Raw genomic sequence first — 26,376 nt, 5'->3', positions numbered from 1 at the left:
AAATATACCATTGGGCTGTTTATGCAAAGGGCTTCTTGCCAAAAATATTTAAGTATATGAGTCAGAGAAGAAATTTGCTTACCTAAAAACACACTGTTTTAAAGTACCTTTAGTGATTTTCTGTCTGATTGATGCCAGTGGGATACTAAAGTCCCCTGCTATTATTATATCACCATCAATTTCTCCCTTTACATCCGTTAATATTTGCTTTAGGTATTTAGATACTCCAATGTTGGGTGCATAGATATTTGTAATTGTTATATCCTCTTGTTGGGTTGATCCCTTTATCACTATGTAATGTCTTTCTTTGTCTTGTGTTATAGTCTTTGTTTTGTCTGATATTACTGTTGCTACCCCGGCTTCTTTTTTTCACTTCCATTTGCATGGTAAAAAATTTTCCATTCCCTCACTTTCAGTCCATTTGTGTCTTTAGGTCTGAGATGAGTCTCTCAGGCAGCATTTAGATAGGTTTTGTTTTTTTAATCCATTCTGTCACCCTATGTCTTTTGATTGGAGCATTTAAGTGATTTACATTTAAAATAATTATGATAGGGATGTATTTATCGACATTTTTTTCCATTGTTTTCTGGTTGTTTTGTGCTTTTCTCTGTTCCTTTCTTCTTTTCTCTTTCTTTGTGTTTAATGAGTTTCTGTGGCGTTATGCATGGCTTTCTTTCTCTTTCTTATTTGTGTATATCAATTATAGGTTTCAAGTTTATGGTTGCTGTGAGGTTCATATATAACACGTTTGGTGTATAAAAGCCTATATTAAGTATGCCAGTTATATTCAACAGTCTAGTTAAGGAGAGGGTACTTCACTTAGGTTGATGGACAAACACTTTTTGTCTCTGAAGGAAGATCCATCAGTTGACATTTCAGCTTTCCCAGGAAGCTCCAGAGAGGAAAAGGAGCAAATTCCATGGTTTGTATCTATACCTTTGGGCCTGGAACAACCCTGAGCTTTGAGAACTGCATAGTGAGATACTAGCAATGGCTAATTACCCTTTTAATTTCTCTTGGCCCACGATTTTCCCATAAATTAAACATGAAAGTTTATTAATTTGAGGCTGAGGTGCGGAGAGGTAGAACAAAGGGGATTATGTATTAACTTAAAATGTTAAATACGTTTTCAAGGTTGGAAGCCAAACTAGACAGAATGTACATATTGAACATGTGCATATAAACCATCAATTCTGGGCAGCCCAGGTGGCTCAGCAGTTTAGCGCCGCCTTTGGCCCAGGGCGTGATCCTGGAGATCCGGGATCGAGTCTTGCACGTCGGACTCCCTGCATGGAGCCTGCTTCTCCCTCTGCCTGTGTCTCTGCCTCTCTCGTAAATAAATAAAATCTTAAAAAAAAAAAAAATCAATTCTATCAAATTTACAGCCTGACTGCTTTTCTGCAAGAAGCTTTACTTCTCTCCTCCGACAGTAATTGAACTGTTTCTGTATGAAAACAAAATTTCCTTTCTCCCATTAACTTTTTCAGACTTTTTGCTGAGTTTAGACTATCCCTTCCCCTGGGATTGGTCAGAATAGGATGTTCTTTGGTTTCCATCAGAGAATCTGGCTGTGCCCTTTTTGAGTGTACAGATAGTTTGCTCAAAAATAACATGATGATAATAAAAAGAAATAGCTAAGCTTAACCGGGCACTTACCATGTGAGCTCAGCGCTTTATTTACATTATCTAATTTAATCCTCTCAACAACTGAGTGAGTATAATTATCTTCAGGGTTTTTTTAAAAAATATTTTATTTATTTTTAAAGAGAGATAGTGCAAGCAGGGGGAAGGGCAGAGAGAGAGAGAGAAAGAATCTTAAGCAACTTTATGCTGAGCACAGAACCCGATGCAGTACTCGATCTCATGACCCTGAGATCAGGACCTGAGCCAAAACCAAGAGGTGGATGCTTAGCCAGTTGAGCCACACAGGCACCCCATAATTATCTCCAGTTTTTAAGAAGACACGGACAGTCTGAGGCTTGCTTTAAAAACCTTTCCAAGGTTGCAGAGGGTTGGAAAGATAAATGATAACTTACTTCAGTGGTGGAGCTAGTTAGTTAATGAGCTGCAGTCAGACTCCACGATCCTTGCTTTCTCTCTGCCCGTAACTTCTTTTTCTTCAAGAAGACATCTTGAAAACTCCCCAGGACAACTTACAAACAACTTCTTGATTGAGAATCATGGGTGAATAACTTGGGGCTCCTTTGGCAAAGGGAAGTGACCTTGCTGGTCACCTCTTGAGTTCCTGCAGCCTGAGACCTTACCTGGGTCCTCTGTGTGCCTGTTACTGCATGCCCAAGGCCTCAGAGGAGCATGGCAGTGATTCCTCCATTCAATTCCAGTTCTCTAGGATATTTGGAAGCACCTCCCGGCCTGAGGATTTTATAGTCTGGAGTCTATTCCTTGGAGCCTGGTCCGAGGAAAATGCTGAGAGCCCTGGGGGAAAAGGGGTGTTTGGGCCCATGGGCCTGGCTGGGGGTTGGGAGTCTGCATCCACATGCCTGTAGGGATACAATGGGCACACTCAGTGAGCATGTGGCCCTGGGGACCTGCTTAGCCTGGAGGTCAGATTATATCCCCTGAAACAAAGCCTCGGGTTTAGCCTCCTACTCATGCATTTAGTTCGCTCCTCAGTAGCTTTGGCCAGGACTCTGCATGCCTGAAAGGAGGGGGCTTTTGTCCAGCCATTCTCCCCAGCCTGTGTGACCCCAGCACCCAGTCCCAGCAGGTGGCACTGGGCCAGAGGCACTGCTTCCAGTATTGGACTTGGGGGGTGGAGTCCTCATGGAGAGGGAAGCTGGCCCTGGCCGTGGGAGCACGCGTCAGTGTGGCCGTCCAGCCCTGGGGACTGGTTTCCCCATAGGTGATTATTGGCCAGGGAGGAGAAAGCAGCCAGCCAGGCCCCATTAAAATGACGCCACTGGCAAGGAATTATCTAGGAACTATCCCCTGCAGGGCTGACAGGATTTGAAGGGGTGAACTCCCAAGTTTCCAGCAGCATTGCCCACCCAAGCCTCTGGACGTTATTAGGGGAGCTCTGGCTCGAGAGGAGGCCGGCTTGCCAGGTGTCTCTGACACAGCTGAGAGCAATCATCGCCGTGGCCACCTTGTACCCAGCCATCTGCCGTGCCAAGCACTGGACTCACACTATTTTCCTTGCTGGGCCCTCCGGCTTTGGCATTGTCCTCCCCCCCCACCCCCCGCTTTTTTTAATTCATGAGAGGCACAGAGAGGCAGACACATAGGCAGAGGGAGAAGCAGTTTCCCTGAATGGAGCCTGATGCAAGACTTGACCCCAGGACCCTGGGATCACGACCTGAGCCAGAGGCAGGTGCTCAACCACTGAGCCACTCAGGCATCCCTGTCCTCCTCATTTTATAGACGGGGCTCAAAGAGCTAAGCAACATGCCTAATTTGTAACTGACTGGACCCAGATTCAAAGCCAGGTCTGTCTGGGTTTCTTCCATTTCATCATTAGGCTTTCTCAGAAGCACTGACTCAACCCAAGATACTGATCTTGGGTGAGCATCTGTGGGAGCAACCACAGCCATCAGGTTTATGGATGTCTCCAGGAGATGAAGTGGGAATGAACCTTGGTACTGGAGCAAAGGCAATGAATGTAGTTTCTCTACAGATAGTGGAGGTAAATGCCTCATTTATACCCAGTTATTAGACTGGTAGGAACAAGATGCCCCCCATCTCATTCTTATCCTGATTTCTGTGGGTTGGTATGGAGTAAAACAACTGGTCTTGGGGAAGGCTACAGCTTTTGGTACTTACATGAAAGCAGAAGGCATTCTGTAGCTTTTTTGCCTTTCTGGTAATTTCTGGATTTCACCCAAGCCATTAGATCTCTCTTGTCTATATACCCCTATATACTTCACCAGTCAATTTGTATGCTATTACTATCTGTACCTGATTCCAGTATGTCTTTGATCCCAAGAGGCACTTTTTTTTCACATGTTAATATCTTTGCATTTGGCACCCATGCTGTCATTGACGTCCATGTTCAATGTGGTGGGGCTGTTTAAATTGATGCTACATTTTTAGAATTGAAGGGGACCAAGAATTGAGGGAATTTGATAATTAAGGACTTATTCAACTCATCAGATGCCTGCAGTAAATGTCAAGCATTCTGCTAGATGCTTAGGAGATAAAAATAACCAGTAGGCAGTCCCTTGCCTTAGGAGGGTCACAATCTTGGTGAGCAGATAAGGTTTCTGAATTAAGGGAGCCAAGGTGTATGGAGGGTCAGGAGAAGAGAAGGCGGGGAGGCTGGGACCTGCTTTGCAGAAAATGTGTATCATGAAGAGAGTGGGAATACAAAGGGATTAGGAGGGGGTTGGGGATGATTTGTGGAATGGTATCCTGGACCACTGAATAGTTAGAGCAAATGAATGTTCAGAATCATGAAATCCTAGGCTGTGTTTGTGGGCTTCAAAGGGCTCACTGTGGTTTCATTGGAGGGTGTATATGGAGACATGGGTGTAAAATGAGGCTGTGGAGATAGGCAGGGAGCAGATCACAGGAGACCTTGAGCTCCACATAAATGAGCTTAATCTCTATCCTGAGTCCAATGGCAAATCATGGAGTGGTTTTCAGCAGGGGAGTGATGCCCTGATTTGTGTTTAGGAACTCCATGTTGGGAAATGGGCAAGAACGGGGTGGGGTGGGGTGAGAGGAGGTGGACAGAGTGATAGTTGTTGAAAGAGAGAGAAGAGTTATCCTGAATGAAGCAAAAGCCTCATTTGTGTTTACTATTCCCAGACAGGGTGGACCTAGTTATGGAGGCTTGAGGATGATCACACAGGGGTGCAGCAGGGCATCCAGAACTAGACCTATAGGGTCAAGTGACTTTGTTCTTACCTTAACCCCGTCATCTAGTGGGCAACTGCTAGTATGTGCCCTTGTCTTGGGAGAGCGACCTGATCAGTAGGCAGGCCGATTAAATAACCCGATGCTGGGAGAAGCTAGAAAAAAGAAGAGAAAAGCTCACCACTTGTAATTGCTTGTTTAAAAAGGGTCATTTCAGCCTGCAATGGTGACATTCCAACTTATACTTGCCAAATTAGTTCACTAATCAGAATTTTTTACAGTTGGATGGGAATGTATGCCTGTGCTCTGGGGGTGGGGTGGTGGGGTGGGGCAGTGTGGGGGATGTGCAGGTCTTGGTGAGAACCATCCCAGGAAAAACAAAGTGGATGTATCTAGGTATGATATAAGATATTCAGCATCAAAAAAAGCCATAAGAAAGAAGTAGGTAGATTGCTGTGGTTGGGCCTGGGGGTCACACAGAAGATGCATAATCCATGTTGTCAGCTAACTGGCCCACCTGCAGGAAACAATGGGAACAGATGCTGGGTGAGAGGTGGAAAGAGCTCCCCCACCGCAGTGGCAGTGCTTTGGAAGGGGTGGGAGATGACTGTTGTTGTGGTGACCCAAGACTTACGATTCTCTTCCCCTCCCCCACTTCCCTGAACAGGTACAGTGCCATACTTACACAGGGTACTGCTGGTGTGTCACCCCAGATGGGAAGCCCATCAGTGGCTCTTCTGTGCAGAATAAAACTCCTGTATGTTCAGGTACCGTAGGGAGGGGTGGGAAGAAAGAGTTGGAGAGAGACCCCTTAGCTGGTCTCCTGTATTTCATGGGGGAAGCTTGGAAAAAAATGGTTGAAAGATGAGTGGTGGTGATGAGCCCCCTTTCAGGTCAGAGAGGATTCCACTCCAACACACTTGGTCTGTAGTCAGCTGGGCAATAGGGTCAATATATGCCTATTGTGTATATATTTCTTTATTTTGAGTTTAGGTTTCTGGTTCAGTGCTCTCTTCCCAAGCATCGGCTATAATCCCTAGAAAATGGCATATAAGTTTTTAGCTTGGGTGCTCTGGTTGCTAGTGGCCTTGGGAGCACTTTATTGAGATAGATTTTTTTTTTTTTTAAGATTTTATTTATTCATGACAGACAGAGAGAAAGGCAGAGACACAGGCAGAGGGAGAAGCAGGCTCCATGCAGGGAGCCCGATGTGGGACTCGATCCCAGGTCTCCAGGATCATGCCCAGGGCTGAAGGCGGCACTAAACTGCTGGGCCACGGGGGCTGCCCTTGAGATAGATTTTAAGACTGGATGGGAGTTCAGCACTGAAGCCTGAATGATCAACTAGTGATGTCTGTCATGGGCACATGAGAGGAGAGTGGTGGCCTGTATGCCATATATTTGCTCCTCCTTCCCCAAACAATGTAATGTAGAGTAATGGAAAACTTTATCACAGTGGCCCTCAAATCTGGCTGCTGTCAGCAGTGCCTGGGGAATTAAAGAGCCCAGGTGTGAAGGCTCCTCCATGTATAGTCTGATCCAGTAGGTCTGGAGTGAGACCTGGAATACACGTTTGTAAAGCTTCTCAGATGGTCTTGATGACTAGACAAGCTAGGGAATCATTGTTTCATAGTGACCAACCACATTAGTCCATAGCAAAATTAAGTCCTTTCTATTTCCAACTCTATGGGCATAGATAAATTTTGCTCTTAGGTCAACCTCATGGTATTGTGGATTTGGGGTTTATGCAAGCCCCATACTTTCTATTTCCATTCAGATGGTAGGAGACTTGGGAGTCACTCCCTTAATTCACTGTGTGGCTCAGCTCTCATTTAAGAAAGCCCACCCAGCCATCAGCTGCTTCATATTTCTTCATATCTGTGTGTATGAGGTTTTATTTATTTACTTATCTTTAATTTTTAAGTGCAAGCAAAGTAGAAAGCATTATTCTAAAACCTATGGGAAATTCCAAGGGCTAGCAATCCTGCTATCCTAACATTTTTCTTTTTCACAAGATTTATTCATTTTTCTACTTGCCTGCTATATAAAGGGAATGGTAAGAAAGAGCAGTAAGTATCTACATTAGGAATCCAAGATTTGCAGGCCAAAATGGAAAGTTTACTTTATTTGTGGTTTACATGGAAACTGGAAACCTTAATTGGGGTTGGTGTGGGGAGGAGCAGGCATGAGCCCTCCTTGCAAATGACCTGGAAAGTTTCATTTAAAGCAAACAAATGCACTAGAAACAAGCCATGCGGGGTGATATAATTGAATTCTCACAAAACTAATATATGGAGAAGGGGTATGATGTGGAATGAGAAAATAGAGATTCGTTTTTTCTCTTGGTGGTGGGAACCTCCACAGATGTCCTTATGCGGATGTGCTGGCTCTTCCCTGCATGTGTGGGCTTCCTGGAGAAGACAGGTGCCACAGGGTCAGGACTGCAGGATGGGTGCACATGGCATCCTAGCATACACAGGGCAAAGCATTTGGCCAAACACACACACTACCCCCTCCTTGAGGAATAGGCTGCGTCTAGAAAATTGTTTCCATGCCTCAGACTATTTTGGCCCATTCAGTACAATTGGGCCAACAATTTTCTACTTAATGCAGATGGAAAATCACCGATTTCCTGCCCTAACCAGCAAGGCATGTCAATCATTGCATTTGCAATAAGAGGGACTTCTTTTCAGTTGGCCCTACTGAGTGGATATGGCTCAGAACATGGAGGTGGTGGGAAGTGGGGGAGATGGGGCATGGAGGTGAGGACAGTTACTGGAATGTTCACTGAGAGGGTTATATAGATGGGAAGTTTTGTGAAACTCTGGTCAAGACTCGTGCCTGGAAATCTTGGTTCATCTCACCAGGACTGTGATATCAGTGACATTGATGTTAAACACACCCCACTCGTGCATGTATGTACTTTGTATATAATGTCCCTAGACGTGTATACAGGATATGTATATACATAACCATATTTTCATAACATCAGGCTTTGCCAGCCCTTTGAAAGAAACCAACCACGATGCATTCTGAATGTCTGTGTTTTTGTTTCCCTTTTACCCAAGGTTCAGTCACCGACAAGCCCTTGAGCCAGGGTAACTCAGGAAGGAAAGGTGAGTAGAGTTTTATGCTCTATCCAAATGTTTGCTTCTAAAGCCAGTCCAAGAAGAGCTCTAGACAAGATGGAAGGAGCTGGGGTGGGAGCTAAAAGTCCCCCACAGAAAATCTCCATTCGTATTCTGGGTTTCTTCCTAGAAGCACCGGAGGAGGTAAGTAAGGCTCATAGGGTGGTGGGGGCTAAGCGCCCAGAATTTCCGAGACAGGTGAGTGAGCACAGAGTACATATAGAGCTGGCTCTCAGGGACCCTGAGAATCTTGGTTCCTGGCCAGTTCAATCAGTCAGCTACCAGGTGGCCAGCATGAAACCAAAGAGGAGAATGAAGGTAGGCATGTCCAAGTCTGCCTGGACCTTCTTATTTTGGAAACCTGTTTGAACATTTTTTTCCCCTCACTGATTCTCCTTAGTAATTGTTTCGGCACATCCAGATTTTTCTTCACTCAGACTGACCTGGCTTCACAGGCTTGCAAACTGTGCAGCTGTTTGTCTTGGAATTCATAGTCATTCTATCTCTAAACTTGTGTTTTGTTAAGTAAAGTCCAGTGGGACAGTGAAGCGTGCATGTGCACATCCTTGTCACCCTGTTGGCCTATCGCTTCTGTGATGAGTGCTATGGGGGCTTCTGCGGTATGCTAAACATTTGAATCCTTCTTTACCTAGAACAATGTGCCATAGGAAATTTTAGAACACCGTAACAAGGCAAGAGAGAGACCATGGAAGAGAAGATGAAATGTTATAGTTTGGTGCCCTTAATGGCACTATTTTCCTGCTTTTTGAACAAAGGGCCTTGCATTTTCATTTTGCACCAGGCCCTACAAATTATGTGGCTAACCTCAATTAAGGCATTTGTCTGAGTGGTGTTTAGTGGAGCAGCCAACATGAGGAATAGGTCCCTGGGATATGCTAACCATAATTTCCATTGTGGAGAACACTAAGCTCCACTGCCACTTACCTCCTGGACAACAGAGAGAGAGAGAGAGAGAGAGAGAGAGAGAGAGAGAGAGAGAGAGAGAGGTAGAGACAGAGAGGGGGGTGGGGAGAGAGAGAGAGAGAGTGTGTGGTTGTGTGTGTGTGTGTGTGTGTGTGTGTGTGTGTGTGTGTGCTGGTAGCTGCAGGAGGAACAAGTATCAATTTCATTGCATGTGCAAGTACTCCAGAATCCTCATTTTGGGCTCTTGGGTAAATCCCAGCCAGGAGATGGTAGCTGAGTTTGAGGCTTTGCACCTGAATCTGGGTCTTGGGAACTCCATATTCTTAAATGTCCACATGGAGAGTCCTTTATAGGATCCAGTGTGAGGCTCATAGACTTGTCTTGCACATGTGGTCACATGGAAGCTGAGGTGAGGCCCTGCCCCCTGCACTGCATGCTTATTCCACAGGAATGGGAATAGGAGGCCAAATCACCTGGCCTGAATGCAGGAAACGAGACTCTGGAGAACCTGCTGCCCCTAACACACATGCTCCAAGAGGACGTGGAAGTGGAGCATAGTGATCCCACTAGAAAACATGGACCAGTGCGCCATCCCGCAAGCAGGAATGCATAAGTGGGCAAAAAGAAGGGAGCAAATGCCTCCTCAGGTCCTTCCCAGAACAGGAAAGGCAGTCATGAGTGTTGGTGGTTCCCTTCTAGGTGGGACAATGGGAGAGGGGCATGAATGTTTCTTCCTGCAAATACCTCAACTCATCAAGACTGTATGGTATTTGTGTCTGTCTACAATTTACTGGAGTTGCAGTTTTTACTTGTCACAACCGAAGACTTGAGGATCATCGCCTTTATTCTAGTGCATGAGATTGTGGTGGTAGAGAAAACAATTGGTAATCATGCAAAACTGACAATACAGATTTTCCCTGCCAAAGTGAACTAAAAGGTGAACCATGGTATTTTAGATCTTAATCTGTACAGAGAAGTACTTTCGGGGTTTATGTGGCTTTGCACCCTGTGGACAAGAAAAGAAATAGACCTGTGGCCACTGTGGGCTCCTGCTGACCAATTGGGAGAGAATGGGGACACCTGATTCCTCTAGGGAAGGTGCAAGGAATAGAGGGGTAGAGCCCGAAGCCTCATCTCAGAGATTAGTTATTCAGTCTGCAGCAGTTTGCTCCCCTACTCCAGATGGGCTCCTCCCTCCCAGATGGTTCTGTTGAGGCTTCCTCTTTGGTGCAGCGGCCTGGTGGGGGATGCCAGGGCTCACTCGCCTCTGGAGACCTGACTTTTGCCCAGAGCTTCTCCTTCCTTCTACTTCGGAGGATCAGCGTAGGTGCTAATCCTCTTCTCTTTGTCTGCTACGGGCAGTGCAGAGAAAAGCAGGCTCAGGCCACCTGTAGGAAGGGCCACCTGAAGCCACACCTGTCCAGGAAGCTGGGGTTTGAAGGGGGACAGGGTGCGAGAGGGCATTTGTAATATCCTGTGTCGGCCACCGAGGTCCCTCCCTCAGCTGCCACTTAAGAATGGAATGTGCTCCGGAGGGCAGCAGGTGGAAAGACACAAAGGCCCCTTGTTTGAGCTGGTGCCCACACGTGGCGTCTCCTGGACGGCACCTCCCTAGAGCTGGAGCTCGTGGCCTGAGGCCTGCTGCAGAGATGCGTGGCCTGGACCCTCGTGTGGGGTGAGAGGTGCCGCCACAAAGGAGGCGATGCCCCAGGTCTGGGTGGGAGAGTAGTGGGGGGGTGCTCAGGAGGCAACTGGGGGGGAGCGGGCCCAGGCATCTCTCTCTCCACCCTTCTTGCCTTTGGGAGTCTGCTCCGCTGACAGGGCTCAGAGGGATCGGTTCTCTCTGCCTGGAAGGAATGAAAAGGTGTATTGTGCTGAGACGGAGGGTCTGGTTGCCAGCCAGGAATTAGTCCCGCGGAGGAGAGGAGGAGAAGGCCGGGCAGAGGAGGCTGGGGGAGGAGGCTGGGAGAGATAGCAGGAGGAAGGGAGGAGGGAGCGAGGCCAGGCAGTAGCGGGTCACAGGCGGCGGCCTAGACAGGAGGCCTGGGTCCACAGGTGTGGGGCCCGAGGGGAGAAGGTGGGGGGAGGCGCTGTTATCTTACCCAGATGCACGTGCTCCGGAGGGGAGGAGGGTCAGAACTTCAGACTATTTACTTAATCCCTTGGAATGTCCTTTCCTCGCTCTGTTCTCTGGGCCCCTTGTGTTTAACGGACCCCTTTATAGGCACATGTGTGGTAATTAACACGTGCAGCGTAGGTCTCGGGCCATGTGTGTGAGTTTCAAATATCCATTGATCTGGAGCACTCCCATCCTGGCTCCCCTCCCCTTCTTCTCCTTTGGTCCTTGCCCTTGAAGAGAGATGCAAAGGGAGGGGCACACGTGCCTCCACATGTGTTTTATTGATGCTTCAGAGGACTATCAGAGAGAGGAGGGCGCAGGCAGCCCCGGAGCTCTGCGGATCTGCTGCTACAACAGCCGAAGGCTGCGGGGCCGGGGTAAAGGGGAGTCCACGGTTTCACCCGAGGCAGCTCAAAGCGCCTGGGCAGCAAACCGTGCGTAGGGATCACAGCTCTACCCTGAGTGGACTTTCCCGGCCCGCGGAGACTTGCAGATTTTTCCTGAGGTGTCTCTTTTCGGGGTCTTGCTGCTAAGGAACGTGGATGAATGGGGAGCTTCTGGGAGAGCCGAATACCAAGCCAGGGACGGGTCCTGGGCTGGGCAGATGGCTGGCGAGGTGCGGGCTGGGAGTTCTCAGCCTCGGGGGTGATGGCCGGTGAGGGACAATGAAACGGGAGAGGAGCAGGAGAGCCCTTGTAAAATTCTCGCTGGCGGTTCTCTGGGAGCTTTCTTTTTGTGAGCACCCAGGACCACGCAGGTCCCCGGCTGATGCGTCAGTAACCAGCGATTCAACGCTGAGGGCCGTCAGGAGTTTCCTGCAGTTGGCATATTTCCTCCAGTCACAGTTATTCATCCAGGGTCCCTTTCTGTGTCTCCATTCTTAGAGTCTGTCACGGAGTCTGGTCTACAGGTTGGTGCCAGCTTGAAAGACCTGTCGCTCAGGTGATGGCTTGAGCAGCACACTCATTCAGGGCTCAGGGATGTGCGTAGGGCACGGGTGAGGGATGGCAGGCACCCCAGACGATGGGGAGTGTGTGGCTTCTAGCCTCAGCCCTCCTGTGGTCAGTACACCCGAAGGAGACTCACCTCACTGCCCTGAAGCATGCGTCACGGCTATCTGAGGACATTCTATACGTGGAGCATCACTCCTGCTCAAAGGACTCCAACCTCTTCCCAGCTACCTGTCTTTCCTCTTCCCCAGCACTGAGGAAGAGGCAGGGTCATCCGCAGCCTTGTCAGCATTGCCCTTAGATGGCAACAGTCTGATTCCCTACCATCTGGGGTTGGGTTTGAATGGAGCCTGGCAGCTGATGACCTCTACGGGTTGGCCTCTGCTCGCACTGGATTTCCCCAGGGAGAAGCATTCATCCTGCTATAGCACCTGCTGAAGCAGAACCCAGGCCTAGGCAGCTCCAGTAACCTGTGAGGCAGTCTTCTGCTCTCTGCATGTGTGTTGCTGCTGCTTGCTGGTGCCCTGGGCCACCCTGACCAAGCCTGGCACACCAGTGTACCAGCTTTGCAGGGTTTGGTTGCAGAGGAGTGTGCGTGGGTGTGCTTGGATGCTCATGCATCTGCTGTATCTCCTTCCTTCCTCTCTCCTCAGCTTGGCTCCATGTATTCAAGCCCTGCCTTCCACCTCAGTCCCCATTCTGGGCTCTCTGAAAGAAAGTTATACATGGAAGATGCTGAATGAAGAGTTTGAGTCCCTGCCATATGCCCATATGCCCATATGCCATTTTCAAGAGAGGAAATGGGGTTGAGGGATCTGGAAAAGCCTCCTAGCCATAGATTCTTATGAGTCCCCAATGTTATTAGTAACCTTTGGTTGAAACTTGGCTTCTTATTTTTTGAAAGCTTCCTAAGTGCCAGGCTTGTTATAGCCACTGAGGACCCAGCAACAAGTAACATGATAAGAGCCCTTGCCTTGCCTTGTGGAACTCACATTCAAATGGTTCTTAGCCTCTTCTTATAGGGGTTGTCTTCAGGTGGAGGTAAAGCCTCCCAGGGGAGCACAGACTTCTAGAGGCTGGGAAGCTCTCACCTCTGCAGGGAGAAAGCAGGTGGTCCCTCCAAACAGCCGTGGTTGGTAGTTCCCATGGCCAGAGTCTCTAAGGAAAGACTTGGAGGAGACTACCTGGGATGAACTGCCCACTGGCAAGTTCATGATCCCTCTCCCTGGTACCTTTGTGGGGTCTCCCAGGGTCTAGGTGAGGGCCAGAGATGGTCAGGCCATTGAGAATATGTTCACTGGCTCACTGTTCCTTGACTGAGTTCTGTTCCAGACATGACCCAGGAAACTGGATGGAGGCAGAGATTTCAGTGTGTGGCTGCAAAGGCCTCCAGACCATGTCTGAACCACTTACCTCCAGCTCCTGTGGGAGAGGCCCACAAATTGCCTCTGTTGTACCAATACTGTTGTTGTACCAATTCTGTGCCTGCTGACAGAACACTGAGATCCAAGAGCTGCTTATTTACAAGTTTATGTGGAAAGGCATTGGAGCTAGGATAGCTAAAATAACTTTAAAATAAAAAATTAAGGAGTTATCACTCTCTCTGATTTTTTTAAAACAAAGAGATCTTTAATGCTTTATTTCCTTGTGACCTTTTATGAATTTTAAATTCATGCTTCCCTGTGTTCTTCTGAACAAGTTGCTGTGAACTCCCTGATATATCCAGGCCTGCCGTGTAGCCTGTAGGGCCTAGAGTTTCCCCCAGGGAGTATAAATCCTAATCAGGCCCCTGACGCCTCCCCGTCCCTATCATTGGGACAAAAATGTTTGTTTCATTTCCTTTTTAAAAAATAACTTTTTTTTTAGAGCAGTTTTTGGTTCACAGCAAAACAAAGAGGAAAGTACACAGATTTCCCAGACAGTCCCTACCCCCACACAGGCAGAGCCTCCCCACTATCAACATCTGCACCAGAGTGGCACATTTGTTACAATTAGTGAGTCTTCACTGACACATCATTATCACTGAAGGCCCATAGTTTACGTTAGGGGTCACCCTGGGTGTTGTACTTTCTGTGGGAATGGACAAATGTATAATGACACGTGTCTACTGTTAAAGTATTATACAGAGTATTTTCACTGTCCTAAAAGTCCTCTGGGTTCTCCATCCCTGGCCACCCCTGATCTTTTTACTGCCTCCGTAATTTTGCCTTTTCCAAAATATCACAAAGTTGAAATCATAATACTCCGATTAATACTTACTATGGTATAGTAATCAGGACAGTGTGGTATTAGCTGAGAAGGATGGCACTTTAGTGATTAGACACCCATAGACAAAAACAAAAACAAGAAACCCCAAAACCTCAATCCAAACCTCATGTCTTGTACAAAAATTAATTAAAAATGGATGTTGGACTTAAATGTAAAATGTAAAACTAATAAAACTTTTAGAAGAAAACATAGAAGATCCTCAGAAATGATAGCTAGGGGATGCCTGGGTGGCTCAGCGGTTAAGCGTCTGCCTTCGGCTCAGGGCATGTTCTTGGAGTCCCGGGATTGAGTCCCATGTTGGGCTCCCTGCATGGAGCCTGCTTCTCCCTCTGCTTGTGTCTCTGCCTCTCTCTCTCTCTGTGTCTCCCAGGAATAAATTTTAAAAAAAAAGAAAAGAAATGATAGCTAGGTGAACCTAGAGCTTTTGTGTCTTAGAACAACACACACATAATTCGAAAAACTTAAAAGTTGAGAGATTAGACCTGAACGAAATTAAGAACTTGCTCTGAAAGATCTTGTTAAGAGAACAAAAATGTACAGACTGAGGGAAATACTTACAAACCTCATATCCGACATAGGACTTTTGTCTAGAACATGTAGAGAGCTCTCAGAAACTCAACCAGTTGAAAAGCCATTCCATTTAAAAATGGGCAAAATACACAAACAGACATTTCACCAAAGCACATATGTAGAAGGCAAATAAACACATAAAAGAGATGTTTGACATCATTAGTCATAAAGAAATACCAGTTAAGATCATGATAGGATATCACTATACACCTGTTACAGGAGCTTAAAAAAAAAAAAAAAAAGGTGACAGTACCAAATGCTGGTAAGGCTGTGGAGAAACTGGATCTTTCATACATTCTTGGTAAGAAGGTAAAATGATATAGATGCTCTGGAAAATACTTTGGAATTTCCTTTAAAGAGTAAACAATGAAACATACACTCCATATAATCTAGCAATGGCACTCCTGAGCATTTATCCCAGAGAAATGAAAACTTGTGTGTACACAAAAACCCATACCTGGATGATCACGGCAGCCTTGTCTGTGATAACTGAAGAGGGAAACAACTCAAATGTCCTTTTTTTTTTTTTTTTTTTTAAGATTTTATTTATTTATTCATGAGAGACAGAGAGAGAGAGGCAGAGACATAGGCAGAGGGAGAAGCAGGCTCCATGCAGGGAGCCTGGTGTGGGACTCGATCCTGGGACCCCAGGATCACGCCCTGGGCTGAAGGCAGACGCTAAACTGCTGAGCCACGCAGGTGCCCCTCAAATGTCCTTCAGTGGGTGAAACAGCATGGTGCCTCCACACCATGGAGTATGGCTCAGCAGTAAGCAGGGACAGGCCGTTGGTATGTGCAAACCACAGCTTGGATGGATCTTGAGGGCATTATGCAGAGTGAGAGAAGCTGGTTTCAAAAGGTCATATACTGCATGGTTCCATTTGTATAACCTTCTAGAAAAGACAAGATTATAAAGATGGAGAAAGGATTAGTGGTTGCCAGGGGTGAGAGATCTTGTGGAGGAGGGGCAGTGTGATCATAAAGGGGCAGTAGTAGAGGGAGATCTTTGTAGTGATGGAAATGGTGTATTGCATAGAACCACCCCCCCAACACACACACACACACACACACACACACAGAAGTGATACATGTAAAACTGCTGGAATGTGAATAAGGTCCATGGATTATACCAGTATTAGTTTCCTAGCTCTGATATTGTACAATAATGAAGTTACCTGTATAATTATAAGTTACCTATGTATTTATATTCACCATAAGGATGTTATCATGGGGAGAAACTGGGTGAAGGATACATGGAACTTCCCTGTAATATTTTTGCAACTTCCTGGGATTCTATAATTATTTTAAAATAAAGAGTCAAAAAAATTAGCCCAGTTCTCTTTGTGAACCCAGCTCTGGACTGACTCTGCTGCTGTTGGTTCCTCCTCCCTGCTCCTTTCCCCTCCTCGCCCCTCTCTCCCCTCCTTTCTCTCCTTCTCTTTCTCCTCCTCACCCTTCTCCTCTTTCTCCTCTTCTTCCATATCTGGTCTATTTTTTTTTTTCACCAGCACCACGTTTTTACTTTTATTTAGGGGAATGGAGCTTGAGGATATAGGGAAGTGTTTGCAAAACGACAACTTTGATCTCGTTTTTACTTCTTTTGGAAGGGAGTATGCAGGTGGGTAGAGAGGGAATGTAAAACATTGACCTCTTGTTCTGGAAAGGACCTGAAGTGCCCAGATAACCCCTGTTCTCAAAGGTCAGAATTAGGACAGCTCACAGTACATTTATGAGCATTATTCATGGGACATGTATCTCAGGAAATGTTGACTAAAATTCCATCTTCTTCCTAGTATGATTTGGGCCAGGATCTTAAGGGACTTTTGCAAACAGGCACCGTTGCCTCCCTGTGACGCCCAGAATACATCATTTCAACTTCCACACACTGGGTCTCTGAGTCACATGCTGAAGGGGCTGGTGGCTCTGGCATAAATGTGGTCCCATCAAAATCAAGAACCTTCCAGTACTTCTACCAGGCTGAAGTTTATCTCCATGTCTTTGTGAAAGATGACTAATGGCAGCCTAAAAGAGGGAGGGTGACCTGTGATGAACATGGTTTGGGCAGAGCCCAAGAATCGAAGGGGACTTGGGATCGTGGAGAGACCTTCCAAATCTTGGGGGGGAGGGTGGTGATTTCTTTTTTCCTCGTTCTCCAAGGCTCCTCAGTCTCAGAGACCCCAAGAGATGCCATTAATACAGATTCCTCCTCTGGCCCCTTTGACACATTTGCTTTTGAAGGACCTGGAAGAGAAAGCTCTTTGTATGTGGTCAGAATAAACTCATTGTACACCCAAACAATTAACTCCTCAATGGACTTGCCAGCCCCTTGAAAGGCCGGGCCCTGCTTCCCTGGACCTCTTGGGCTCTATTCAGTCCCTTAAGCACACCAATGTTTTTGAGTTTTTGTTTTGTTTTGTTTGTTATTCTGAAAAGTCTTTCGCTAAGAATAGTCAGAGCGGATCAACATTGTCCTCAGCCTGCATTTATCTCCACTTGCCAGCGAATGTCAATCAGGAATCAAAAAGCCAAACAGAGGAGGCTTTGAACGGTGTCATCGGGGGTCGAAGTGACTTCCAGCTGTCTGTGCGTGGGCCAGGCCTTCTCGCAGGGCAAGGAATTGTGCTGTCACACAAACCCACTGTCTGGCCAGGCTTGCAGAGCCTGTGCAGGGGCTGCAACTTTCTGGGGGCTGCACCTCAAGGACAAGGCATGGTTGGCGGTTGGAGAGCTCAGGAGGCCAAATGCCAGGGCTCTGGGCCTAGGCAGTTTCCAGAGCAGCTCATTGCCTGTGGGCCTTGAGCAAATCACTTTCTTGCCCTAAGACTCAATCTCTTTTTATCTGCCTGGTCACTTCCTCTGTGCTGGCCAGTGGTGAGACTAGATGAGGAAAGCCACCTGCTAGAAATTGAGTGTTGCAAAATGTGGTCTCATTATTGTTGATCTTGACCTCATCCTTGAGAAATTTTTTCAGGTTTGCCTCATTCATTCATTCCTTCATTCATGAATGTAGTAAGCTTGCCTTGTGTTTTTATTTTGTTGTTCTATTTTTTATTTTACTTAAACCTTTTTTTAACATTTCCAAATTTATATTTTTCTCCCTGTAAGTAAAATGATAATCTTTGAATTGGCTTTTCTCAGCATTCTATCCTCTTCTCCTTGTTCTGGAAGAGAATTGTGGGGTTAAAGAGAACTAGAGTCCTACTACCATTTGAGATCCAAAAGTACCACCAATGATAAGCACCAGGCATCAAATCGTCAGGTGCATATATGTAAACGGAGATTCAGATATATTTTTCTTGAAAATATGTGGGAGAGTCTCCCCACAAATTAGGGATCATTGAAATAACTCAGCTGCTGCTGCTTGAGGTTTGATTCTAGATGACATTAGTACTACCTCCGCTTTTAACAGCTTTATTGAAGCATAATTACATACCATAAAATTTGCCCGTCATAAATGTACAGTTCAACAAATTTAGCACGTTTTGAGCATTGTATAGCTGTTCCCAGGGAATATTTCCATCATTCCAAAAAGAAACCTTGTACCCATTTATAGTTACATCCACTACCTCCTCCAGCCCCAGGCACCTACATGTCTGGTCTCTGTAGACTTATCTTTAGTAGGCATTTAATCTAAGTGGAATCTTACGATATGTAATACTTGTACCTGGCTTTTTTCATGTAGTCTAATATTTTTGAAGTCTATATATATCATCACATGTATTAGGAATTCATTCTTTTTCATTGCTGAGCAATATTCCATTATATGGATAAATATATATCACTATTTGTTCACCAGCTGACAAACATTTGGATTGTTTCCAGTTTGAGGCTGTTATAAGTAATGCTGCTATGGATATTTACATACCTGTCTGAGTGGACATATTTTTCTTTTTCTTGGATGGATTCCCAAGAGTGGAATTTCTGAGTCAAACAGTAATTTTCTATTTAACATTTTAAAGAAATTGCCAACGTGGCTACTCCATTTTACATTCCCACAGCAATGAACAAGGATGTTAGTTTCTCCTCACCCTTGCCAACATTTGGTATTTCCTATTTTTAAAATTTTAGCTATTCAAGTAGGTACATGGTGGTACCTCATTGTGTTTTTTTTTTTTTTCAAGATTTTATTTATTTATTCATGAGAGACACACACACACACAGAGAGAGTCAGAGACACAGGCAGAGGGAGAAGCAGGCTCCATGCAGGGAGCCCAATGTGGGACTCGATCCCATGTCTCCAGGATCAGGCCCTGGGCTGAAGGCAGATGCTCAACCGCTGAGCCACCCAGATGTCCCTCCTCATTGTGGTTTTAATCTGCATTTTCTTACCAACTAATCTTGTTAAGCATCCTTTAATGTATCCATTAGCTAGCTGTCCATGCATTGTCTTTGGTGAAATGTCTATTAAAATACTTTGTTCATTTTAAAATTAGGCTGTTCATCTTCTTACTAAGTTAAAAGTTTACTTTATATTTTTAATTTAAAAACTTTGATAGGATTTTAATTTTGTAAATCCATTCTTAAAAGTTAGCAGTTGGATAGGATGGTTTGTCCTCATGGTATTTATACCTTTAAAGTCCTTGCTCATATATAGTGTCCTGAGGCCTTTAAAGTCTTTACTTCTGCACATTATTCCAAGCCTGGGGAGGCAGAGATCCTTCATTTTTAGAATAGGATATCACTGCCCAGAAAAGTGAGGCGTTCAGGTTGCCCACTTTGTTGGATGTAAAGCCAGGATCTGGAGTGTGACTCCACTGGAGACTGGGAGACTGAGTGGAAGCTTTTCTTTCTCCTCAGGACTCAGTGTGGGGCCTGGTATTGTCCCAAGCCTTGCCAGGAAGCAGAATTGATGTGGACCTTGGACCCAAGCCTTGGACCTGTGTTTGGTTGAAGGGTGCGCTTGTTTGCTGGGGTGGGAGCCAGGTGCCCAGGTGCCCGGAGATGATGGTCAGAGGGTCCTGTTGGCTTTGGCTTGGCTTCTCATCCTTTGGGTAGCTGAATTTCACAGGTGGTTCTCCTGGCAGTGCAGCACTCTGTCTTTTCTCACTTCATAAAGATTTCCACCTGGGGCCTCCATTGTGGCAGCACAGCTGTATCTCCTCACCCTTGGTGACCTTGCCCTGCAGGAAGATTCTCTCCCAGCACGTGCCTTCATGCGATGTGGGCCCTGGGCCTCCATCTGGGCAACCGTGGAGGTCCTCAGCCTGCAGAAGTGTGAAACGTCCCTGGGAGACTGGAAATACTTCTTCCTCTCCTTGAGCAACAGACCTTTGCTGATTACTACACCAGATGGGCAGTCCCAGACTCTCATCTGGCTGATGGGAGAAATAAGAATGTTTTCTGTTATTCTACTTCAGAGAAAGATACAGCTCTTGGAGTATGGGGAGATTATAGTTGAATATTAAAATATTGCATGACCTATTTTTTCACTGGGGATCTCACCATTGTCCCTCTGGGAATGTTTGATTTCTCACTTTCCCTTTGTTACCCATAAGACCCCTAAAGTGAAGCCACTCCGTATGGAGGGGCTGAGCACATCGTGCTGGGCTATTTAAACTGTGAACTCTTCATCCAGCAGGAGCAACCAAATGTGCATTGCAGCTGCCAAAAGACTTCATTCAGTGGCTCATTGAATTCAATGGAAAGAGGTGTTAATAGAGTCAGGGGAAGTGATGCTGTTAAAAAAAAAGTGACATTGTGTGGTTCTGCTCTGTGTTTATTCTCCCTCAATGACTTCCAGATCAAACTGACACAGTTTTGCATCAAAAGATGCCTGTTCTGGACTCCAGTTTGAGGCAAATAAGATATACAGCAAGCTAACTCTCCCCCTACTATATCTCCTTCCTTGGGATGATTGTCAGATAGTTCAGGATTGCCTTGGCCCCTGTGGGAGTTGGGTCTTGGTGTCAGCACAGGAGAATAATAGCAGGGTCATGTGTCACGCAACTGTCGGTTTGCTGGCTTCAGCCTCCAGCCATGATTAGGGTCTCTCTAGCTCGCCAGGCTGCAGATCCCAAGGGTGGGGTGTTGGTGCAAGAAAGGGATCAGAACTCTGTTTTTCGTCCCTCCCTGATAAGATGTAGGGAAGTCGGCCAAAGGTTTTGGGAGTTCTAAATGGTGGAGGATTGTTATTATGGGTGATCTGACTGGCGTCTCAGAGACTGAGAACTTGCATTCTCCATAGTTAATGAACTACATGAAGAGGATTAAGAGGTACAACCTTCAAGTTACAAAATAAATAAGACATGGGGATGTAACGTACAGCATAGGGAATATAGTCAATAATATTGCAACGACTTGGTGTGGTGACAGATGGTAACTAGACTTACTGTGGTGACCATTTTGTAACCTATGTAAACATCAAATCACTATGTTGTACCCCTGAAACTAATATTAAATTGTATGTTAATTATTCTTCCGTAAAAATAAATAAATAAATACAAATTATAATAACCAAAAGCTTAAAAATAATAACCATTGGCAAAACAAATAAATACATAAAAATAAATACATATAAAACAAATATGTGAATAAAATGATAGGAAATAAAGTTAATGCTTGGAGAATATAGTGTTCAATTGTAAAAGATCTCTGGGGGATGGTATAATCATCACACTGCCTGAGACCACGGGGTTCTTCTTCCTCTCCCCTGCCTAGGGAGAAACAGAGAAATCTCTAAACTATGTGTTCTCAATGGGGTCAGAGACACCAAGAAGGCAAAATTGATTGAGGGGGCAGAGGGGCAAAAGAATTTTTGCTCTTTTTATGTATAAAGTACAGATATACCTACAGTACATCAATAAATATACAGTGTTTCTGTTTTATTAATATTTCATTAGGAAGATGATTAGGGAAAAAGTCTAAAAATGTTCTTTAGGTGGGCAATAATGAAAAAAAGTTGAGAAACACTGCCCTACACTAAAGTGGGGATCCCCTCCCACTTTTGGGGATCTTGATGAAAGTAACTCAGAGTCCTGAAAGGTAGGTAACATCTACACTCACTCCTGACCTGCAGAGGTTCTTGTTCTGCAGAGAGCTGCCAACACTAGCTGGAATGATGTGCATTAGGACTTTGTTACTGGAACTTCCTGCTCCTGTCGTCTATGGTAGAAATTTGAAAGCAAATCCAGGGTGCAGTTTCTCACATTCCCTTCTATTTTGTTTGCCTCTACTTCTCACGGGGAATTGGAGGACATGATGTTTCACAATTAAAAGTGTTCTAAGGGTTCCTGATTCTCTTCAGTTTAGCATACTGGAGAGAGGATGGTCCTTCCTGCCTTCTCTTCCTTTTTAGGGGAGGATAGAGAATTAGCTAGGTATTCAGGAGACTATAGCACCACCATTTCTTGTTTTCCTTAAGCTCTTCAATGAGGGCCACTAGGTACTAGGCTGGTACCTTTCACAAGGGGGCAGGATAGGAACTGGAGACACCAGAATTTGATGCCATAAAGTATGCCAACCTTATCCTAACATGCCTGGCCAAAAATCCAGGGCTGCTGGGGAAGATGCCCACCAACCCCCTAGCCCAGCTTTCCTGTGGGGTGGCTCAGGGGCTGACAGAGTCATCATGCTGGTGCATGTGGGTTGATGACGAAGGGCCCTCCAAAGCCATGATAGTTGAACTCCCTTTTGTCCCTCCCCTGGGATGGTGAACACAGTACCTGGGTTTGTCTTACTAATGGTGCCTCTCGGTGGTTCTTTTATTTCTTTTCTTTCTCTCTTCCTTGCTCTCTCTTCCTTCCTTCCTTCTCCCTTCTCCCTTCTTCCTTCCTTTCTTTCTTTCTTTCTTTCTTTCTTTCTTTCTTTCTCTTTCTTTCTTTCTTTCTTTTTCTCTTTCTTTCTTTCTTTCTTTCTTTTTTTCTTTCTTTCTTTCTTTCTTTCTTTCTTTCTTTCTTTCTTTCTTTCTTTCTTCCCTTTCTCTTTGGTCTCTTCACTGGGACTTGGCCGGGCCATGTGCAAACCCCAACCATTCAACAGTGCTGGAGAGTAGATAGTATTTACCTCAATAATGGTAGTCTCTTTTCGATTCTTTTTAACCCTCAATTCAGATGACGGGTCTAAACCGACACCCACGATGGAGACTCAGCCTGTGTTTGATGGAGATGGTAAGCTCTTGTATTATGCATTACTTCCGACTCATATTCTCCCACCCGTTTTTAGATTTGAGGAATGTCTTTCCTTTGGATGTTTATATAAGCTTTATTATTAGTTTTTTTTTTCTTTTTTAATTTCAATTTTTCCCAGTTTAGGCTGCGTTGTTTTAACCTTTTAAAAAAATGCAAATCCTCCCAGGAACTGGTACACTCTCTACTTCTGGAAAGGCTCTCTGTTCTAGCCAGGCTTCCTGCGTGGCTGTTGCTGTCCAACAATAACACAGCCTGGATGGACCCTTTGAGCTGCCAAGACCAAGGAGCAATGGCTGAGAAAGACAAGCCAGCATGTCCCTTCAGTAGATGAACCAACATTAAAAGTCCTTTCTCTGTGCCCAGCATTGTGCTAGGCCTCTGGGTGACCAAGAAGGAATAGATAAGATGAAGCCTTTGCTCTCAAGACAGTGACAACTATTGGAGAGCTTTATGTGTTAAATTATATGGTCTCAGTTTTTATCATAAGGGACGTCTGTGGAAGAAAGAACTTACAGCAGTCTGGGGAAAAGGCTATGGGAAGAGATGGGACCTGGATTGGACCTTGAAAGGGGAAGGGAAGAATCAGGACATTGCAGTGGGGGAACTGGTGTGGACAGAGGGGAGAGTATGGTGGGAATGGGGTATAGTGGGAAAGTAGGAGGAAAGAGATTGGTTGGTGGACCTGGTTTGGCTAAGTTGGACCTTGAGAGCTGAGTCCAGGCATTTGAGAGAATTCTAGGGGAAGAGAAATAGTGTGGCTGTTAGCAAGAAAGAGGCTGGATGTTCCTGGAGGTATGAGGAGTAGACAGAAGGAGCATGGGGTGCAGAAGGCTGGCCTCTATTTAAGTTTGAGCTGCTCATGGCCTGCATTCTTCAGTGTGCTTTGCTATGCACTCAAGGTTCCCATGAGGAGAAGTAGGAAGCTTGGCAGAGTGCAGTTTCTGGAAAGTCTGACAACAAGGTTCAGCTCTCAGTGCAATATGCAGTGACCTTTGAGCAGCTTTCAGCTGGTGTATCCGCCTGAATCACGAGACTGGACAGGGAGACAGGAATAAAGAGAAATTGTGCTACTGGTTGGTACTGTCACTACGGATGTCCCTAGCAGAGGTCAGCTCTAGATAGAAGGATTGAAATGTGAGCTATCCTTTACAACTGGTCATTTAGTGGAATGCATATATATGTATTGATGTCTAGAAATTCAGATGTTTCTGTGATCCACAAATCTCCTGGATTTTTGGCAAGTCTGGGATCCTGGGGGATCAGATGGGAAATGGAGACCATGTCACCTTGGGAGATTGCTCCAACAATCTCACTGAAGAACTAATCACTCTACAGTGTGTTCAGGGTCCTCCTGATTCTTATAATATCACTAGTCCACTGTGTGACCCAAGCCCTGAAGGGCCTAGAGGCTCCCAGCAAGCTTTCTAGATGGAGGCTTTCAGCCTCTGTTCAACAAGAAACCATTAGGAAGGATATTGACGCACACATTGGACTCATCACTTTCCTTCCCACGTGGAACAGAGTCTCAGCAAGCTGAAATCTGTTGTGGCTCAGCCATTTCCTCCAAAATGGTCTCTGTGGTTTGTTTGGCATTCATTTGTTGATTTATCCCCTTTAAATCTTCATCCAGGGAAGCAGCTGAGAGAGACTTGGCTTGGCCCATGCTCCTCACCTCCTGGGATAATATTTTTATTCCTGGATGGAGCAGCTCAGCGCCTCTGGACTTAGACCACTCTGCCCCTGAGCACGGGAGGCCCTGGTTGGCTCCTAAGAGCTGGCAGGGAGGGGAGCTTCTGTAGTGAGAAGGGAGAGGGCATTGGGACAAAGTGGATGTGAAATGAGGGAGGAAACTCAAAGCCTTGATGCCTCAGGCTTTAGAAAAATCTCCTTGAGTCTGGGGATCATACTTCAAGTTAACTACTCCCTTTGCCTAGACTTTATTTTCTGTCCTTCTTTTTCTCTCTCTTTTTTTCCCCCAGAAATTACAGCCCCTACTCTATGGATTAAGCACTTGGTAATCAAGGACTCCAAAGTGAACAACACCAACATAAGAAATTCAGGTAAAGAATCTGCCCGGGACTGGATACATGCCTGATTTGCCTGGGGTTGCCCCATGGTTGCTCCCCCACCACCTGTTGTGTGGGCTTGGGCAAATCATCTAACCTGTCTTGTCTTCAACTTCTACAGCTGTAAAATGAGATTACATGAGTTAATCCCTTACAACTTTAATTTTCTTCAATTAATAGCTCAGGGATCATCTTTTGTGAGTAGCTGATCCTTTTAGCAAAAAATCTTTTGACTGTTTTAATTGACTCTATTTTAATTGACTATTTTAATTGATTCTTTATATGCCATGCAGAAGAATTAAAAAAAATGATCTGGCATGGAAAAGTTGGACTTCAGGTCATAAGAGGCTTAGTTCTATGCATTTTTTAAGGCTCAAATAGCTGCTTACATTCATGTCTTTTCTCATCTGATCTTTTGAGGGTCTTGTGAGTGGTCGGGTTTTGGTACTGGCTGAACCCCCTGCAGAAATGTGATAATTTTTGGAGGGTGATCAGATTTGTAGGACTCATTCACTGAATTCATTTATCATCTATGAAAACCAAAGTCAATAAAGCTCATTTATCATCATAAAGACCAGATGTCCACCAACAGGAAAATGTGTTAACAAACCCAGTCTGTATCTTCATCGTGTGGAAATCATCCTTCTTTCAGCCTAAGACTTCATTATGAGAAATGCCCCTCTGCATAATTTATGCCTGCATAAATTTGGTGAATTTCATTTCAGCCATATCATTTTTTCCTTATGGGTATCAAGGTCTATAAACAAAAGATACATCCTTTGAACTGATGGGCAGCGTTTTACTGTTAATGAATGAGTGGGCTGTCATCAGCCCCCTTTAGTCTTCTCTGTCCTAAAGATGGTAGGGTGGGAACCTGAGTGTAAGAAGTGAGTTACCCCTTGAGCTGAATCCATGCAGCTTTAGTTGATTTTCTCAGTGATGTGGGCTGGTCAGTACCTCTGCATGTTCTCTGGTTCCCTGTTTGATAAAAGCTGAAAGTATGGGATAATGGGGTTGGGAGGTTGTGGTAGGCAATTGGGAATGTTAACGATACCGTTTACAGTGAGAATTCTTTAATCGGGAAAGAATTCATTTGTCATTGTGAGCCAAAGCTTCTTTGTAGAACCTTCTTCCATCTCCCTTCTTGCTGTTAGGCAAATATGGTAAGTCAACGAGACATGGTTTTGGTGCCTGGGGTACTTGAAAGTGACATCCACCACTGGTCCCCCTGTTCCCTGAATCCCCCTGCCCCCAACAGGGCTGCAAAGCCCAGGGTGAGGCTTCATTCTCACTCTATGACCAGTGGCAGGAATGAGGGTCAGCGCTTTCTGAAATTCTACAGCACCGTTTGCCTGGAACACTCACTTGACATTCAGCAGTCGCTTCTAGAAATTGCTTCTTTTTCATCTA

General features: G+C 45.4%; 1 protein-coding gene across 5 annotated transcripts in view; it reads left to right on the top strand.

Moving 5' to 3' along the window:
• SMOC1 (SPARC related modular calcium binding 1) overlaps nt 1-26,376 on the top strand; it is a 154,778-nt gene that overhangs the window by 94,407 nt on the left and 33,995 nt on the right. For 4 of the 5 annotated variants that reach the window (XM_041757911.1, XM_041757910.1, XM_041757907.1 and 1 more), the window contains exons 4-7: nt 5,483-5,582; nt 7,884-7,931; nt 22,790-22,879; nt 24,880-24,960. In XM_041757911.1, coding sequence (XP_041613845.1) covers nt 5,483-5,582; nt 7,884-7,931; nt 22,790-22,879; nt 24,880-24,960 — 319 coding nt within the window. The remainder of the gene's footprint in view (nt 1-5,482; nt 5,583-7,883; nt 7,932-22,789; nt 22,880-24,879; nt 24,961-26,376) is intronic. The other variant, XM_041757908.1, reaches the window with a different exon arrangement.

Source organism: Vulpes lagopus, chromosome 6 (genome assembly GCF_018345385.1).
Source record: "Vulpes lagopus strain Blue_001 chromosome 6, ASM1834538v1, whole genome shotgun sequence".
Classification (NCBI taxonomy): domain Eukaryota; kingdom Metazoa; phylum Chordata; class Mammalia; order Carnivora; family Canidae; genus Vulpes; species Vulpes lagopus.
This window is presented reverse-complemented; position numbering and strand designations above follow the sequence as displayed.